Here is a 20,297-nt window from a genome sequence, read left to right as displayed (position 1 = left end):
GCCATGCAATGAGTCATAGCGATCAGGATCTGTCAAGCACCAAATAAGAACAAAAAAGTAGTAGTCCATATGATTTGTATGCTATATTTCTGTATAATACTGTATTATTTGTGAGGTACAGATCTGTGTTGCTAAGTCCGCGGTTTTCCCGGGAAATTGGACTACTTTAATTCTACTTCCGCGGGTTGAAGCGACCCCAAATAACGTGATATTTAGCCCCTGGAATGCAAATTTTACCAGGGAACCCAGCCAAAAACGTGGATTTTACCCCCCGGAATGCGTTTTTTTTTACTGAGGGACCCCTCTGAAACTTGACTGGGTTTTGAGTAGCAATTGGGTGGGTTTTGTTATGAAAACCTGGCAACCCTAGCCTGACTTCGTCATACTCATATTCTAGGCAGAATGTGAGTCTGATACTGCTCCATTGCACTTAAATTATGGGGCGTGTCTTAACCGAACCAGTAAAAAAAAAACCTCTGCACTCAATTGGATTGAAACCTACAACCAATCAGAGCAACGCAGTAAGTGACGTATGTTGAACTTGTACTTAAACTTTTGCCGAATCCCGTTGGAAGGACGGCAAACACATCTTTCCCATCGACAAATGCCTTGATTGCGGTTCTTTGTTCGTCTTTTAAAATTAATGCGCTGTCGATTTCTTTTATTACAGACGTAATAGCGGAATCTAAACATCTTACTTCTCCAGCTGCAGTCATCGTTGGTGAAAACCAATTCAACCCAAGCGCTCTTTGATGACGTGGGTGGTTACGTAACCGCAGATAGCCTGTCCATCATCGATTAAAGCCCGCCTTGGCAATTTGATTGGCTCGGCCTTCTGGGAGTCGAGCATAATTACTCCACAATGGATCAAGTCCAGACCGAACTTCCCGTCCAAAAAATTTTGTGGGCGGGGTTCGGGCTGGCACCCAGGATATGGCAACTGTGGTACAGATCAAACCTTTAACTTACCCACATTCAAATTCCAAAATAGTGCATTAGATGCTAAATGGGCACTGATTCTTGTGTGTGCAGTAACCAAATGTGATAGTCTGTATTTGATTTTAAACAAAAATGGATGCAAACTTGGGCCAGACGTGAGCTTTGGGGCAAGATTATCAGTGATTGAGTATTGAAGTTTTGAATAATGACTTATCAGTAAATAATGAAGGTCTTATGATCTGTTCCTTACAAATCTATTATATGACTTCAGAAGACTCTAAAGGTACATTTACACAACAACGATGTATCCCCATTCACACAGATCCGCGAAAATGACTAAAATAGTGTTTTACACATGCTAGACAAGTTGTTGGCAATGTCACTTTGTAAAGAAAGACTACGCCTGTGCACATACGCATTCTTTTACAGAGCACTCACACCAAACGCGCATGCCTATCCACCTTTATTTTTACAGTTTACTGCACTTTGATATTCTTCTTGTTATTTCCCTATAGTGGCTAATAAATCGGAAATCTCACACATTCACAGGAAAGACCTTACGACTGCTTTAAAAAATAAGCTGGATAGACAAAACATGTAATACGCATGTGCATGCCGCCACCGTTTTCAAAGATTCTCAGTTTTGCTGTTAAAGCCCTGGGTATGCTTCATCTTTTTTTGCGTATGATCGTGTAGGCGCACGCTCGTGTATGCACGCACAGTCGAACGCATAGCCTTGCAAAGTATACTTCATTTGACTTGTACGTGTACACAGGCATTCATGAGCACTTTGAGCAGTCTCTCGCCACGAACCCATGTAAATATTTGTATTCTTTCTACAAATGAGGGTACTTTCTAACCTCTTCGCACAATCTGTCATCTATGTTGGCCTCCATCGTCCCTGTAGCTTGCATGTGTTCTGGTCTGTTCTGTTTATGCAGATTTTCTTTGACTACCTTGTAGGGGTGTAACGATACGCTCAGGTCACGATACGGTACGTATCTCGATACAGAGTTCACGATACGATACGTATCACGATATTTTGAACAAAATGAAACTGAAATTCAAACAAGATTTATTAAAAAAACAAACAAATTTCAATAATTTTCCTTGTTGTACATACAAGATCACATTTCAATAAAATAAATAAATATAAAATTTTAATAAAAACCTTCTGTATTCAAATTAACAGTTGAATAGGGCTGTCTGTCACTGAAAAAAATGTTAAATTTAACATGAACTTTTGATGAATGAATAGGGGCCGTTCACATAGCGCGTCTAAAAACGCGTGGAAGGCGCGGCCGCACCGCTTCTCCTTCTTTCCAAAGCGCTTGCGCTCCTGTGGCGTCGGTCGTTGCTATGCAACCATGAACTGAGCTCTCCAAGAGGATCAGGATGTTTCTGCAAAGGATAAATGATTTCTAGCCCTTGCATTAGTTTTACTATGAGATATATTGATGGAGATAAGATATAAAAACCACCATGAACAGCTATGATCAGCTGTTCGGCTGAGCTTTTGATGTTTTGTTACGGAAAGGCCATAGCTGATCGGTTGATTCTTGTCACACGACCTGCGGTGCGCTTGCGGCATTCTGAAAAGTTGAGAATTGAATGCGCGTCGCGACCGCGTTGATCCCATTATGAGCGCGCCTGCCGCCCGGCTACATTTGAAAATAATAACTGACTTGCACGCGGAAAAGACGCAATATGTGAACGGCCCCTAACTTAAAGCAAAGCATCGCAAGCGTCTTTTGCTTTTCTGTGAGCACAGCTGTTGCTGTGCACTGCGGTGAAAGAAAGCCACGACTTTTCTCACGCGACCATGCAAGAGACTGACATGAGAAACGTTTAAACCTGCTTGCAAGATTCAATGTGTGCCCGAAACACTTACTGAACTAGAGAGCTGATTGAGACACACCATCTACGATAAATCGTTACACCCCTAATACTTATAGTAATTTAAAAATGTGGTAGCATTGGATCTGGACAGGAAGGATAACTCTGGGAGTTGGAAGGGGTGTGTCGCGATTCTGCCTTCTCACATCGCGATACAGGTTCGTGGACCTGCGTATCGCGATTTCGGTTTCATATCGCATATCGTTACAGCCCTACTACCTTGCAAATCGATGCCCCCATGGCCACGGTTGCCACCTTGAGGATAAATTAATTACTGCAAAAAATTAAATGCGCACGGTTACAAAAATCCGGCGGTGCGCATACAGTACACGCGTACTCTTCTGATGACGAAATACGCATCACGCGCACTGTATGCTCACCCTCGCGTACGCATAAAAAGTGAACTATACTGTGGGCTTTACTCAGAGAAAAAGCATGCTGTTGTGTAAATAAATGGGCAAAACGCATAAAAAGTTTTCTATTTTTACTTGAAAACGGTGTTGTGCAAACAGACCCTAAATATAGCACTTATATCATGTGGACCACAATTACGGTTGTTGTAAGGCAAGAGTTACATAATGAAATTTCTAGTTACATATAAAAATGAAAAGCATATGGGACAACAAGCATGCGTAAGATTTTTCATTTTTGTGTGAACTGTCCCTTTAAGCTTGACATAGGTGGGCACATTATTTTATGAATTCTATTTAATGATATTTTTACACTAATAAGTGCTTTCTCTGGTTCATTAGGTTTGTATGCATGATCTTACCTTGGAAATCTCGAAAATCATCCGGCCACCATCGGATTCCCATAAGCAGGGCTTGGGATAGTTTAAACACGTGCAGATGCCAAGAAGGGACCAAACCCCCTGTAATACTATCTACTTGTGTTCACTGTCACATGACTCTCACAGATCCGCTGTCTGTCACCTCTTTACTGAATCAGCGTATGGGAATACTGATCTGCTCATCAAGTTTTAATATTGTGTCATGCATACTTCCTGTCAGAGTTATGATGTTTAGTTTATTTCTGTCTGTGTCCTAATGGCTTAAACTTGTTATTTAGTTTCTTATTTCTTAAGTTGAACTCTGCACAGCATCCTTTATAATAGGACTAAATGAAGAAGATGTGTCTTCTGAACACGAGCTACCGCCACATCACATCATGAAGAATACACAGGTTAGTGAGGTCCAGAGTTACGTGTCTCACCATCTAACAAAACAATCTTTCTTGTCTCTGAATCATTTAACTAGTAAAACGTCTGTTTTCAGAACATACTGTAAAGAAGATTGTATTTATATTTGATTTAACCTTTTACTTTTTTTTAATTTTTTTTATTTTATTTATCAGATAAAATTGTGTGTGTGTGTGTGTGTGTGTGTGTGTGTGTGTGTGTGTGTGTGTGTGTGTGAAATGCATGTTCCGTGCCCTCACCCTCGTGGTCTTGATCTTGTTCCCAGAGGAACACATCCATCCGGAGTTGTCTGGTAGTGTCTTACACTCCTCTCCCTCCAGACACGGCTCCATCTCACACCACCACTTCCCAATCACGATGGAGGCTGCAGAGACACACACACACAAACACACAGACACACACACACAAGGTTTCAAACATGTTGAAAAATTAAGTGTATATCTGATTTATTAAATTGATCTTTATCAATGTGACACTTCTTGGCTTTTTGCACTTTAAACCATTATTCCAGGCTATTCTAAACATTGTTATCATCCTATTTTTATGTGTATTTTGGGATATTGCATAAAAAAAAACTGTGTGGAAACACCAAGATGCGCATAAATTCTAAAAATGTACATAAAGAACATATGCGGTCAATTGAGGCAGATACATTTTTGATATAATAAGAAGACATGCACATGGAATGTGATGTGTGACAAAAAACTCATGTGACTTTGTCTCAACAGAGGATGTGATTGGATAACTGGACTAACCAGCATTTATTGAGTTTTGCCGGCACGCTCTGAAGAGCATGAATGATGTACAAAAAAGACTTCCGCGACTGCAGAAACATCCATTTTTATTACAGTTATTTTGCACTTATTTCCCAGGAGGTGACAATTTTGCTCTCTGTAACACATGGGATGGAAAAGGTGCTTTATTCGCAAATGTTTTATGCGATATTCCAATTTTGTGTGCAAGTTAAATTGATAAATCGCAGCTTTGGATGGAAACTTGCTGTTCAAATTTATCATAGGTTACAAATTAATCCTGGACATTCAGGTTTCAAGATTTTACACTGTACTTTTGTAACCCTGGGTTATCATTCTTATTTGCATATTTATGAGGTCAATAACATTGATTGAACTCGCGACAGGTACGTGACCGGTTTTAATTTGATTGTCCGTCTGTGAAAATGTCACCATGTAAATCCGTTCTGCCTATTTTGGGTTCCCTGAAAGAGCACATGGAAGAACAAAGCTTAAACATAAGGCAAGAAATATTTAGTTTATGATTGGTTTTGTGCTGCTAAACAATCTGTTTTAATATTCTAGTACCGTATTGTACAACTTTGGCAAGGTAATTCAAAGTAAATCCTAGAATCGGGAATCATAATCCAGGATTGGTAACCCAGGTTTAAGTACGTACAATGTGAAAAGCCTTTTATTTTAATTTGATATTACATTAAATTAAAAAAGGCATTCAGTGTATTATGACATAAATATTTACTGAATGACATTTGCTGAATATATTCTCTCAGGCTAAATGCAAAACATGAAAAAAAAAACACTTCTAATCAGCATGGGTTTCGAATATATATATAGCATTCACTGCTGCACACTACAGAGGGAGGAGAAAGAAATGTGGCGACGACAGAAATGGAGGCTGCCTCAAGTCACCATGTTTTCCCTTGACGAAACGAGCTCTCAAAATCTTTCCTACAGTTTCAGTGTAACGTCTTTTTCAAACCAGCACACTAATATCACACTGGGATATCATTTCAATGACCGTATTTTTGAAATTAAACAGTATAAAGGTAAGGTGATTTTTTAAAACCAAGAGTTTCAATGACTTTTTCTGTGCTGGTCATACAAATATGTATCTTTTTATCTATCTAAATATCTTCTTTTATTTTCCTCAGAAGAAAGAAGTCTATATGAGTAAATGATGAGACAAGTTTCATTTTTGGGTGAACTATCCCTTTAAGTCTGTCTACCAACAAACCCTCTTTTCAGCTGTCAACTGTTCTTGTTCTTGCTGCAGTGAAGAGGATTTTCTGAGGTAAATTGTTTGGGATTTGAAGGTTAAAAGTCCAACTTAGATTTCATTATTCTGTACATTATCTTTGCTGTCTGTCACCAAGGTTAAAAGGTAAAAATTAATCAATATAAAGTCTTAGCGCAATCCTCACTCGCTAGCTTCAGCTAAATCCAAGCAGAGGCTGACTCTTTTCTCCTCACAAACACACTCTTAGCTCACTGCTTTACATCCCTCAGATTTTAACAGCAGATTTTCAGTCTTTGTGAAATCCTCATTCTACTTTTCTCAGTAGGCCCGATACACAGCTTGCACTTTTGGTATAGAAAAAGTGAGAAAGCCAAGCCAGGGTTAAATTCAAGTTCCAGTAACTGGATAAAATACCTGTTCACGACATATGTAGTTAGTGGAGAAAAAATAAAACCAAAAACAACCTTGGATATTTTTTTAAACCCACATAATCCAGCTTTCAAATTAAGCCAATTTTAATATGAAATTTAACAACAAATGTCATTTTGATGCTCTTTAATGTGGCGTGACAGATCACTGTTGCTGAGTGAACTGATCATCTCTTCCTCTTTACTACTAGTTATTGCATGACAAAAACAAAATGAAAATCATAGGGTATGTAGAAAGCTACAGTAGCTATGACTTAAAATGTATCTCTCATGTAATCGCTCAATCAGTGTTAAAACTGCAAAATTACATCGATGAAACACCTTGTGAACATCATCACCTGATGTTAAATTTACCAGGAAAGTGCTGATGGGATGTCCGAACAGATTCTTTCAGATGGTTCATTTCAGTGAACCGGTTCATCAGTTTGTGATTCAGTGTCCATAGCTCATGAAAAAGAACTTAAGAAAGTAGCATATAGCTAAAATTATAAATATATTGCTAAATATTTATACTATTTCAATATTTTTACTTAAAGGGGACCTGTAATATAAGTCTCTGGTGTCCCCAGAATGTGACTCTGAAGTTTCAGTTCAAAATACTCGACAGATAATTTATTATAGCTTGTCAAATTTGCCCCTATTTGGGTGTGAGCAAAAACACATCGTTATTGTGTGTGTCCCTTTAAATGCAAATGAGCTGCTGCTGCTCCAGGCACACTTTCCAAAAGAGGGCGGAGCTTTAACAGCTCACGCTTCGGTTGCTCAACAACAAAGCTGGAGAATCTCACGCAGCCATAATCATGATTGTCAGTAACAATGTTCAGCTTTACATTGTTCAAACCGGAGTCGGACGCTGATGGAGAGACTCAGGAAGAAGTTACAACTTTTAGAATGCATTTGGACATTTCTGAATAGTTAGTGGATAAATTTATGTAGTTGCTGAGGAGTTGATTCAACTCATCGACTAGCATGTGCCATCATGTTAATCTTTTGTGTAAATCCAGCGTTGAATTGACCCTCGTTTGTGAAGCAGTCTGGTATAAAATGATGGCATGGCAACAACACTCTAATACAACAACTTTTCCTCTTCTCTAAAGCAGCCCAACATGGCCTCGCCCCCTTTGTTGCGTGTACTCGGGGGCAGGGTTTATGTAAATTTTAGGGTTAGTGATGTCACTAAACCGGAAGAAGCTCATTATAGTCCCTACCAGCCGTCTATTGTAGTCCTTAAACAACGAATTCTTTAAAAGAAAATATCTCCTTTTGCACTGAGCGCCGTAACTTTACAGCAACATTAGACACTAACTAAAGTTAAAAAAGTGAAATCATAATCAACTACCCCTTTAATTACTTACTTAAGGTTTCATAAGTGCTTGTGTGTTTCTGGGACAAAATGTTTTAAAATGATGGATCAGGTCACATATTTATCTATCTAAAGCTACTTTTTTCTCAAATCACACAAACACTCACACTACCATTTGACTAATACGCCACCTACTGTAGATATGAGCCTAATAGCCACCACAGATACCCAAACCCGACAGCGTTATCTGTCCCATAATTCCTCACTCTCATGTGCGGTGCACACACTAGCCCAAGGTTCATTAAACACTAAACTCCCTCTGGTCTGAACAGGATGGAGAGTGATTACCACAGACTCTTCCTGTTTCTTTACCTGCCACTTTCTGTACAGCTCAGTTTTACTGTGTACCATCTTAATCACAAAGCAATTAGCGGTCAGCAGGGGTGTATCCACATTCTTTCTAGGTTTCAGATACATGGCGATTGTGTTGTGTTGCGCAGGAAGAACACCTGCAGTTAGTCATACACGGAAGGGATGAGATATTAGTTTTGTTATCATAGTCCGTCTTCAAAATACATGTCATGTTTCATAGAAAAAATGAATGGAAACACCCACTTGACTGGACAAAGTTGGCAAAAATGTGAAAAATAGATCTGAAACGCAGAATGACACTACACAAAATGTTGTAGTTCTTTTAAGAGCAGATATTGCACAGGTGTTTTGCCACAGGGTGCTTGCTCTCAAATGTAATGTTCCTGAGCTCAGAGAGGAAAGGCACCAACAAGCCTCTTTTTCATTACCAGGCTTGAAGGATTTATATTCCGACACTCTGAATGTTGACGCCATTTGAAAATGAAAATAATGAATACCTGCAAAAGGCAAAGAGCAAAAAATAGAGAAAAAGAAATCAATTCCATGGAAGAGAACAATGATGGAAACCCTGAAGCCCAGATTAAAATTCTGGCCTAACAGAGAGTATGAAATGTGAGACATTTTTTGTACAAAAATGAATTGTATTTACAGCACTAAGGTGTGTACAGTGTGAGCAGAATGTTGCTAAATTTACGTACAGCGCAAGTGCATGCTGTTTGGAAATAATCACATCAAAGTTCAATTTACATATATACATTTGATCATAGAACAGTTAGTTCCCATCCTTCGAATTTGATTGGCTTGAGATTCTTTCTGCGGGTTACATCAATACGGCAAGTAAATTTACAATAAAATTAATTGAATCATTCATTTAACCAATTCGTTCAAAGGCTAATACATTAATTAACAAAACAAGTGGGAGACAATGAGCTACTTTGCATAATATCCATCCTATATATAATTTAAGATCTTGAATACTTTTAGGTGGATAGTATGCAAATTGGGATGTAGGGAGTGTCTTTATGAGAGAGTCATTGAATCATTCACTTATTCATTTCAAAACACTGATTTGTGACTGGGCCTGTCCCAATGCCAACATTTGCGGTCTTGGCCACTTGAAAGCATGTGCATGTGACAGAACGTAGGTGCGCAAGACTGTCCCAGGTCTGAAAATGCCAAAACATGTTTATAGAATTTCAAGTTACTTGTTTTAAGTATTAAAATGTGTAAATAAAGCTCTGTAAAAACTTTACTTCCATTTTTACAACACTATGTTGTGTGTCCCATTGGGTAATCAAAAGTTCTACACACATATGCAGGCTTCAATTGAACACTTATCCAAATACTAGAAATATGATATGTACTACATATAAGTAGACAAATGGTAAAGTGCAAAGTGTGGGTACAGGTCCACTGATTTTATGAATGAGTCACTGAATCATTCACTCAACCAGTTCAGTGCAACTACTGTGAATTGCTTGAATATTCACTAAAGTTAATTCTGCTGTGACTTTATTTGGAAATGCTTTGCTGCCATAGCCAAAATATACAAAACTAACAAGCTAAATTTGTCTGAAATGTAATTTACTCAGCATCAACTTCTTTTGTATTGAACTGTTTTATAAAAACACTAACAATTATGCCGTCTACTCTCTGCTTTCGCTTCAACTCATGTGATATTGCTTAATTATGCAATTCAAAATCATTTTATCAATACACATTTCATAATGTACTATAGCTTGAACTAAGATTCTGTGATTTTAAATGATATCTTCTGTATTTAAAAATAGTACACAATATTTTTTTGCTGTATCAACTTAAAACAACTTTACACAACTTTAACAACATGACTGAACTCAAAGTGATTTTCTCCAAATTCTGGAATACTCCAGAAGACACGTTCAGCATTTACTGCCAGTCCCTAAATGTGTGGATACAGCAGAGTCAAAGTGAGACAAATGGTCTGATGTCTGCCGTACCAGCGTTTGACCCATCTGACAGATGGCTCGCTCTCTCTCTTTCTATCGCAAACTTGGCGAGCAGAAAAGAGCCCACGAGAGAGGACACTAGGGTCAGTGCTTTTGCTCTCAGACTTTTATCTGTCTGGATCCAAGCCAGACCCCATTCAGATGACCTTCTCAGCCGGGAAGACAGGCCTTTCTCACCGGGCTTTGATCCTTATATGGTCCCCCCCCAGCATCTTGCCCTCTTCTGGATCCTCGCAGCCATCACAAAGTCACAATTTCAGCAACTTTTTTGCCATCGTAGCCTCAGCAGGATAGTGTTTCCTCCCAGGAGAAGGCAAGAAAAAGTGGATTATTGGAGCAGAGCAGGACCCGTGGGGCCCAGGTCGCACTTTCCTGGTCATCCGTCTTCCTAGAGTCGCTGCCACGAAGGAAGTGTAGGTGGAGGTTGACTCTTTTAGGCTGATTTGAGATCATTTTTTTCCAGTTTGTGTTGTAATGGTTTGTGGTTGTATTTAGAGAAGGTCCTTGATCATCCTAAGTGCTGTATGATTGGGAGCAGATGTGGACCTTTTGGAGTGCTTGTAGATCTGTGAACCCGAACAGCACGCAGGTTGGCAGCCCTGTCAGGTATCAGCCAATGCCGCTCGTCGCCTGGCATTAAATAAATCACGCTGTCAAAGTGTCTGTCATTAACATCACACAATGTTGTCCATCACTGACGCAGAGGTGACACTTACACACATACACATGGTCATTCAAAAGCAAAAGTGAGAGTGACAAAGTATCTGTCAGTCATCTGTGGAAGGAAGCACCTTGAGGAACCATAATGAGAAATGGCATGGTTATGTATGGTCTCACTGAAAAAAAATAATATATTTTTTTCTCATATAATTAACCTTGACACCAGGAATATCTAAATATATAAATAAATTAGCCATAATTAATATATCCTTAAAATCCTTTTACATTTTCATATCACTGCAAAGCACTTTGGATCAACTACATTTGTGTAAAATTGTGCTCTATAAATAAAGTTTGACTTGACTTCAATTAATTAGTAATAGTAATGTGTAAAATAATGGCAATTACAGCATCTAAAAGTGTCTAATTTTCTGTAAACAATCTGCAATCATCTAAATTTTTTATGACAACACCAGGGTCTCCTAGATGAATTCATCAGCAGACTGCGTTTTCCCAATGTCACTCAATCGATCACTTCCAGCAGAGATTAAGAGCGCTAAGCAATTACACTTTAAATTCTCATGCTTTTCTTGCAGGTGTTAATTCACTGCGCCGGGGATCCGGATCGATACATCAGTGCAGATAATGGCCATCCCCCTCCTTCCCCTCCCTTTGCTGTCCTGCACGTCATCAAAGTGAAGAATGAACTCGCTCTTTAAATCCACTCCAGCCACTCTCTCTTTCTTTACCTGCCCAGAGAAGCTGTCTGTTAATGACCTTGCTGATTAAATAAGGCCTTTGCTGGGCTCTTGGTGTGGAAGGATCAACTGTGTTTTCTTTTTTGAGTAGGCACAGGTAACGGTTGCAATAAAGCCGGATAAGGTCAGAGGGCGAGCAGAGCAGCTCTAATGAACCTGGGGTGTAATTAACGGGGAGCCGAGATCAGGTCCCTGTCTGAGGGTCAGAGAAGACTGACCTCAGAAGGAATGGAGTGCCGTTAGTCGCCATTAGTCAGTGTTTTACACGGAGGAAGAAGTGTGGCTTGATTAGAGATTCAAAGAGCAATGTAAGGCCTCTCAATCACAACCCTGTCAAAGCTCTCCACTCTTAATGAATAGACTTCAGAGTCCTCATCTTTTGCTTGAAGTGAGCTTGTGTGTGTGTTCTTCTTAATGGAACACTTGACTCAGCCGTGGTGTTATGACAAGTGCATTGTTTGGCCGATTATGCTGACAAACTGTCCACAGCTCTCAACAAATGCACAAAACAATCTCGGAATATTTATAGGCTCAGAAAATTCTCAACACATAAATTATGCTATGTAAAATCAACTGTTATGATGCCTGCTGCTAACTTATTTAAAACCCTGTGAATTTGTTTGACAAGTGCAGTTTTCTTTTCTGTATTTACTTGTTTTCTATTTTCACAGGAAGTGTGGGCAGGACACATTGAAAGGGCAGATCCCCTAATAGCCAGTAGGTTAGGTTAGTTACATAACAGTCATGATTTGTTAGTCAGCTGTGAATTGGCAGGAACATTTTCATTCTACTGGATGAAAAGTTGTGATTAACATTAATGTGTAATTGTGATATAAAGTGGCAATTGTGAGATATAATGTCGCAGTTGTGAAATATAAGGTTGCGGTTTCACTTTATTTTGATAGTCCCTTTAACAAATTATGTTGACTACAAGTATTAGTAGACTTGCAAAGTTATAGTCAGTAGAATGTCTTTTGGGGGACCATCAAAATAAAGTTAGCAGATATTGAGCAGTCTACTAATACTCTAATGAGAGCTAGTTGACATGTAGTTGCAAAGTTACTTACAGTCAACAGAATGTTCAAAAGGGACCATCGAATTAACCCTTAAATGCATACCTCGGGTCTTTAGTGACCCGGGACGTCATTCACTACCCTCCTCCTCGTTCATTTTTTAAAGTTAGACATCAACCTTCTTGGTATTCTTCAATCAATTCATTATAAAGAATATAACAAGACAGAAAAAAGAATGCCTATTTTTGTATTAATTTTTTGTAAAAATTGTACAAATTGTGGACCCGAGGTGTGTAAGAGTGTACGTATATTTTTTCTGCACAACAATAATTGAATCTTAGATGACGGAATAAGTGCAATTCACCTTTATTCCACAAGGTGGCAATGTCTGATACACAATGCTGAAGTGACGACTCATTCAGACAGAAAACAAAATAATAAAACAAACATGAAATGGTTCAGCAATTTACTGCAGAGTAAGTACTAAACGCAATCAAATATGACTGTAACTGTTACTGGATGGATCTGGTGAAGCTGTTAGCAATCGAAATATTGATTTTGAAGATGTTGAAAATTATATAGTTCTGAGAATATGTTTGAGATTGCGAATGGGCTCATATTCGTGACCTCAAACATAAAACTAGCCCATTATTTGCTGAATTTACTGGGAAATGAGCTCTGATGAGGACAGTGGTGATGGCATAAAATATCTGCTCAAACTGAGCCCTTTCAAGCTCCAAAAGGTAACAAAATACGACTTATTTTATTCTTCTGTAATTGTTACTCTAATATCAGAGGAGTTTTATACTATCGCGACAGGTAGAGATCCTTCCGTGTTAGACATAGATCCGGGTCGATAAAGACCCGAATATGTAAGAATGATTGGCGAAACAGTCATGCATTTAAGGGTTAAAGTGTTACCAAGGTTTATTACAAGATAAAAAGTTATAATCAAAAGATACAACACACCTGTGAGACAAAGTTGCAAGTGTGATAAAGTCACAGCTGGGATAAAAAAGTCACAACTGTGAGATATAAAGGTCGCATTTGTGAGATATAAACTTGGAATTGTGAAGAAAAGTCTGTGAGATTGTAATTGTGAAAACTGTGAGATTGTATATATGAAGTGACAATTGCAATAAAGTTGCAATTTTGGTAAATAAAGTTCAAATTGTAACATATAATATTACAATACAAGGTCTGAATTACAAGATAAAAAGTTGCAATTATGAGATACAGAGTTACAACCGTGAGACAAAGTGATAAAGTCACAACTGAGATCGATAAATAGTCGCAATAATGCTATAAAAAACCACAACTGTGATATATAAAGTCACAATTGTGAGACATAAGGTCACATTTGTGAGAAATGTACTTGCAATTGTGAAGAAAAGTCTCAATTGTGAGCAGTGTTGCCATCTAATTTTCAGGGGAAGTTGCTAAAGGCAAGTCGATTTGTTGCTAAAAGTTGCTAAATGACATTGTGATGATTTCATCTCAGCTAAAAATATGATTTGAACTGAATTTGTTAATTTAGATTTGTTCATAAATGATATCATTTAGGTAACACTTTAGAATACAGATCCTTCATTAATGAATAACTACACAGGAACAAATGAGTAATGCATTATTAACACTCTAGTAACTACTATTAACTAACGAGAAACTCTGATTAATGAATTAGTAAGTAATAGTGCTCAGTTGAAAGTGGTAGTTCACTATTAGCTAATCAGTAACTATTATTTTGTTCATACCTCCCAGAGAACTACTAAGAACTACTATATGCATGCTCATAATTAATGTGAATAATGCATAATGTATAATTAATTCTAAAGTGAAGATCATGGTAACCCACTAGTAATGACTGAAGTATTACCAAATCCTTCAGAAGGAATTACTAATTATTTGGATCAGTATTCTAAAGTGAGAAACATGATAACTCTCTAGTAACTACTGAAGTCATCGTAAACTTTTGAGGTTTTTGTAAAGTATTGGATAGTAATAACTCAAGAGTTACTACATAATTCTAAAGGAACATTGTAAACTTTTGAGGTTTTTGTACATTTTTGTACAGTAATTAAGTTGGCTTGAAAAAGCCAACTTACTGATCTACGTCTTAAGCTTATTATTATTATTATTATTATTAAGTTGGCTTGAAAAAGCCAACTTATTGATCTACGTCTTAAGCTTATTATTATTATTATTATTATTCTTCTTAGACTAAATTTCTAAATGCTACTCCTCCTAGACTGTTCAAGCTACAACCACCAAACTCGGACTAGACCTTCAGACTGTTCTGACTTAGTGTGCTATATCTTTTCAGACTGATCCGACTTACGGTTTTCCTAAAAATGCTGATTAAAACTGAAAAAAACTCCCATTGACTCCCATTGAAAATCTGAACATTCCATCAAACTCCAACTGTCAAAAATTCAAATCTAAACACACTGAAGCCCATTAAACTCAATGAAGCTTCCATTCTATGTACTATTACTGAGCCATTCAAACTCATTCAAACTCATCTATCTATCTATCTATCTATCTATCTATCTATCTATCTATCTATCTATCACTTCTCATCTATCAATCTATCTATCTATCACTTCTCATCTATCTCTCTATCTCTGTATCTCTCTTCTCATCTATCACTTCTCATCTATCTCTCTTCTCATCTTACACTTCTCATCTATCACTTCTCATCTATCTATCTATCTATCACATCTCATCTATCAATCTATCTATCTATCACTTCTCATCTATCTCTCTATCTCTCTTCTCATCTATCACTTCTCATCTATCTCTCTTCTCATCTTACACTTCTTATCTATCACTTCTCATCTATCTATCTATCTATCTATCTATCTATCTATCTATGACTTCTCATCTATCACTTCTCATCTATCTCTCTTCTCATCTATCTATCTATCATTCAAACTCATCTATCTATCTATCTATCTATCTATCTATCTATCTATCTATCTATCTATCTCTTCTCATCTATCTCTCTTCTCATCTATCACTTCTCATCTATCTCTCTATCTATCTATCTCTCTTCTCATCTATCTTTCTTCTCATCTATCACTTCTCATCTATCTTTTCTCATCTATCACTTCTCATCTATCTCTCTTCTCATCTATCTCTCTTCTCATCTGTCTTCTCATCTATCACTTCTCATCTATCTCTCTTCTCATCTATCACTTCTCATCTATCTCTCTTCTCATCTATGAATTCTCATCTATCTATCTATCTATCTATCTATCTATCCCTTCTCATCTATCTATCTATCTATCTATCTGTCTATCTATCTATCTATCTATCTATCTATCTATCTATCTATCTATCTACCTATCTATCTATCTATATCACTTCTCATCTATCAATCTATCTTCTCATCTATCACTTCTCATCTATCTCTCTTCTCATCTATCACTTATCATCTATCTATCTATCTATCTATCATTCAAACTCATCTATGTATCTATGTTTCTATCTATCTATCTATCTATCTATCTATCTATCTATCTATCTATCTATCTATCTATCTATCTATCTACCTATCTTCTCATCTATCACTTCTCATCTATCTCTCTTCTCATCTAACACTTCTCATCTATCTCTCTTCTCATCTATCTATCTATCATTCAAACTCATCTATCTATCTATCTATCTATCTATCTATCTCTTCTCATCTATCTCTCTTCTCATCTATCACTTCTCATCTATCTCTTCTCATCTATCTATCTATCTTCTCATCTATCTATCTATCTATCTATCTATCTTCTCATCTATCTCTCTTCTCATCTAACACTTCTCATCTATCTCTCTTCTCAGCTATCTATCTATCTATCTATCTCTCTTCTCATCTATCTTTCTTCTCATCTATCACTTCTCATCTATCTTTTCTCATCTATCACTTCTCATCTATCTTCTCATCTGTCTTCTCATCTATCACTTCTCATCTATCTCTCTTCTCATCTATCACTTCTCATCTATGTCTCTTCTCATCTATGAATTCTCATCTATGACTTCTCATCTATCTATCTATCTATCTATCTATCTATCTATCAACTTATTCAAATTCATAAACGTTATCTATCTATCTATGATCAACTCTCATAGCAACCACCCAGAACACCATGGCAACTGCATAGCAACCACACAAATCACCCTGGCATCATCCTAGCAACCAGCCTGGGTACAATAGCAACCGCATAGCAACACCATGGCAACCACTCCGAGTACCCTAGCAACCGCATAGCAACACCTTAGCAACCGCCCCGAGTACCCTAGCAACCGCATAGCAACACTATAGCAACCGCCCCAAGTACCCTAGCAACCACCCCGAGTACCCTAGCAACCGCATAGCAACACCCTAGCAACCGCCTTGAGTACCCTAGCAACCGCATAGCAACACCCTAGCAACCGCATAGCAACACCCTAGCAACCGCCCCGAGTACCCTAGCAACCGCATAGCAACACCTTATCTATTTATCTATCTATTAAAACTCATGAACTCAAACTCATCAAATTTATCTATCTACTAAAACTCATTCAAACTCATAACTTTAAAACTTTAAACTTTATAAACTACTTTAAAATTTCTGGACCAACTTTTTCAAGCCAACTTAAAGTTTGTCTACAAACTTTTTTATCTAGTTATTATTATTATTCTTCTTAGACTAAATTTCTAAATGCATCTCCTCCTAGACTGTTCAAGCTACAACCACCAAACTCGGACTAGACCTTCAGACTGTTCTGACTTAGTGTGCTATATCTTTTCAGACTGATCCGACTTACGGTTTTCCTAAAAATGCTGATTAAACCTGGAAAAAACTCCCATTGACTTTCATTGAACTGCCTTGACTGATCTGAACATTCCGTCCAACTGTCAAAATTCAAATTCAAACACACAGACTCAATTAAACTGCCATTCCTATTTCTAAGCCATTTAAACTCATTCAAACGCATTCAAACTCATTCTATCTATCTATCTAAATCTAACTCTATCAAACTCATTATATCTATCTATCTAAATCTAACTCTATCAAACTAAATCTATCTATCTATCTAAATCTAACTCTATCAAACTAAATCTATCTATCTATCTAAATCTAACTCTATCAAACTAAATCTATCTATCAAACTAAATCTATCTATCTATCTAAATCTAAATCTATCAAACTAAATCTATCTATCTATCTAATCTATCTATCTATCTAAATCTAACTCTATCTATCTATTTGTCTGTCTGTCTGTCAAGCTATAATTTAATTTTAATTTTAATTTTGGTGCATCCCTAATAGAATATTCATGCATGTCTGATAAATTTTTATAATTGAATGGATCAATTTAGCATGACCACACAATTTTTCATTGTTGCAAAATGACCAAGAAAGACAAAATCAAGTAATTGATTAAAATATAATTTATTAAGTAAATGGCCATTTGGATCACGCTTAGTCTGGAACCTCACCCTTAAGTGTGCCAAGCTGAAGTAAAAAGCTCCAGAATAACTCACTCTTGGGATCACTGGAACACACAAGCCTTTCCACCACGTCAAGGTGGCGATCCTTGGAAAGGACATTCACTCTCCATTCATTCCTTATCTAACACACACACACACACACACACACACACACACACATTCACTCTCCATTCATTCCTTATCTAACACACACACACACACACACACACACACACACACACATTCACTCTCCATTCATTCCTTATCTAACACACACACACACACACACACACACACACACATTCACTCTCCATTCCTTATCTAACACACACACACACACACACACACATACTATATTAAAAATATTATATATTTAACCATATAATTGCCTTTTAAATTTTATCTCATAATTAATGTGCAAATTTTCCAAATAAGTTTTGCATAATTTTTGTCTCCTGTATAATTAATTCTACAACTTTCTGGGGGTGCATTTCTAAGATCATGGCAAAATTTACTTTAACTGTCTGGTTTCCCACTAGTAATTTGTAACTTTTATAAACATACTGAAGTATCTTTAGACAAAACAATACTTTACAAATCCTTCAGTTTAAAAGCCCAAACATGAATTACTAGCTTTATTAGTTTTTTTGGATCAGTTTTGCGGGTATTCTGGAAAGTGACGACCGGCGCTGTGCTTCGCAACATGATACGAGGAACAGTGTAAGTGCAGCTCTGGACATCGGTGTAGCTCCCTACTACTGCAAGTATATCATCAGTTGAGGGTGAAAAACTTTTGAGGTTTAGTTGTAAAGTTGTATTGGATAGTTAATACACTTTAATTGGTAACTCAAGATGTTTTTCTTTACTGTATTTACATAATTCTAAAGACTATTTCTATCTAAATCTATATATCAAACTAATCTATTTCACTATCTTTCTCTGACTATTTCTATCTATCTATCTATCTATCTATCTATTAAACTACTAAACTAAAACTTAAACTTCAAACATTGTTTAAACTTTTGCTAGCTTTTTCAAGCCAACTTTTTGTACATTTTTGTACAGTAATTCCTTCTGATGTATTTGGTAACACTTAAGTAATTACCATGATCTTCACTTTAGAATACTGATCCAAATAAGTAGTAGTTCCTTTATAATTATGTAGTAACTCCTGAGTTATTACTGTCCAATACTTTACAAAATACTTTACAAAAACCTCAAAAGTTTACAATGACTTCAGTAGTTACTAGAGAGTTATTCATGCTTCTCACTTTAGAATACAGATCTTTTGTTTCGAATCAGTGGTTCGGAGCGCCCCCCAGTGGTGGACTATTGAAATTTCAAAATACTTATGACGCAACAAAGCCTCGTTAACTGAAATCACGTGAATTTGGTAGTTTGATACGTGCTCCGAACCACTGATTTGAAAGAAAAGATTCATAAAGCTTTGAAGTTTCAGTATTTTGAAATCGGCCATCACTAGATATTCTTGAATAAAGTCGTTTTTTTGGTGCACAAAAAGTATTCTTGTTGCTTCATAACATTAAGGTTGAACCACTGTAGTCACCTGAACTGTTTTAAATATGTTTTTAGTAGCTTTCTGGGCATTTTAAAGTGTTAATTGTCTTGCTGGCAATGCAGGCCTCACTGAGCCATCAGATTTCATCAAAAATATCTTAATTTGTGTTCCGAAGATGAACGAAGGTCTTACGGGTGTGAAACAACATGAGGCTGAGTAATTGACGACAGAATTTTCATTTTTGGGTGATCTAACCCTTTAATCTACTAACTCTCCTGTCAAAATGGCAGATTCGGCGTCATTATTGGTCAGATCGACTGTCAATCAAACTCCCGGCGAAGGGTGAATTGCAATAAAGTTGCAATTTTGACATTTAAAGCCACAACTGTAACGTATAAAGTTGCCATTGTGAGATAATGTGGTATTGTGCAATATAATGTCACAATTACAATATAAAAAGTTGCAATTATGAGATATAACACAACAACTGTAAGACATAAAGTTGCTAAAAAGTGATAAAAAGTCGCATTTGTGAGATATAATCCTGCAATTGGAAAGAAAAGTCACAATTGTGATGTATAAAGTTGCAGTTGTGAGATATGATTTATAATCACAAATATGAGATTTAAAGTCACAATTACTTTTGTATCCTAATTTTTTACCCTGAGGCAGAAACGGCTTCAGAGAGAGACATATATATATATATATATATATATATATATATATATATATATATATATATATATATATGTATATATATATATATATAT

The 20,297-nt window shown here is 36.9% G+C and overlaps 1 protein-coding gene across 5 annotated transcripts in view; it reads right to left on the bottom strand.

Annotated features, from left to right (window-relative positions):
• Positions 1–20,297, bottom strand: part of LOC125256605 (chemokine-like protein TAFA-1) — a 240,557-nt gene that overhangs the window by 11,227 nt on the left and 209,033 nt on the right. For all 5 annotated transcript variants that reach the window (XR_007182148.1, XR_007182147.1, XR_007182150.1 and 2 more), the window contains one exon: positions 4,273–4,397. Coding sequence is in view for 1 of the 5 variants with exons in the window: in XM_048172734.1 (XP_048028691.1) it covers positions 4,273–4,397 (125 nt within the window). In the remaining 4 variants the exon portion in view is untranslated. The remainder of the gene's footprint in view (positions 1–4,272; positions 4,398–20,297) is intronic.

This window comes from Megalobrama amblycephala, linkage group LG21 (genome assembly GCF_018812025.1).
Source record: "Megalobrama amblycephala isolate DHTTF-2021 linkage group LG21, ASM1881202v1, whole genome shotgun sequence".
NCBI lineage: Eukaryota > Metazoa > Chordata > Actinopteri > Cypriniformes > Xenocyprididae > Megalobrama > Megalobrama amblycephala.
This window is presented reverse-complemented; position numbering and strand designations above follow the sequence as displayed.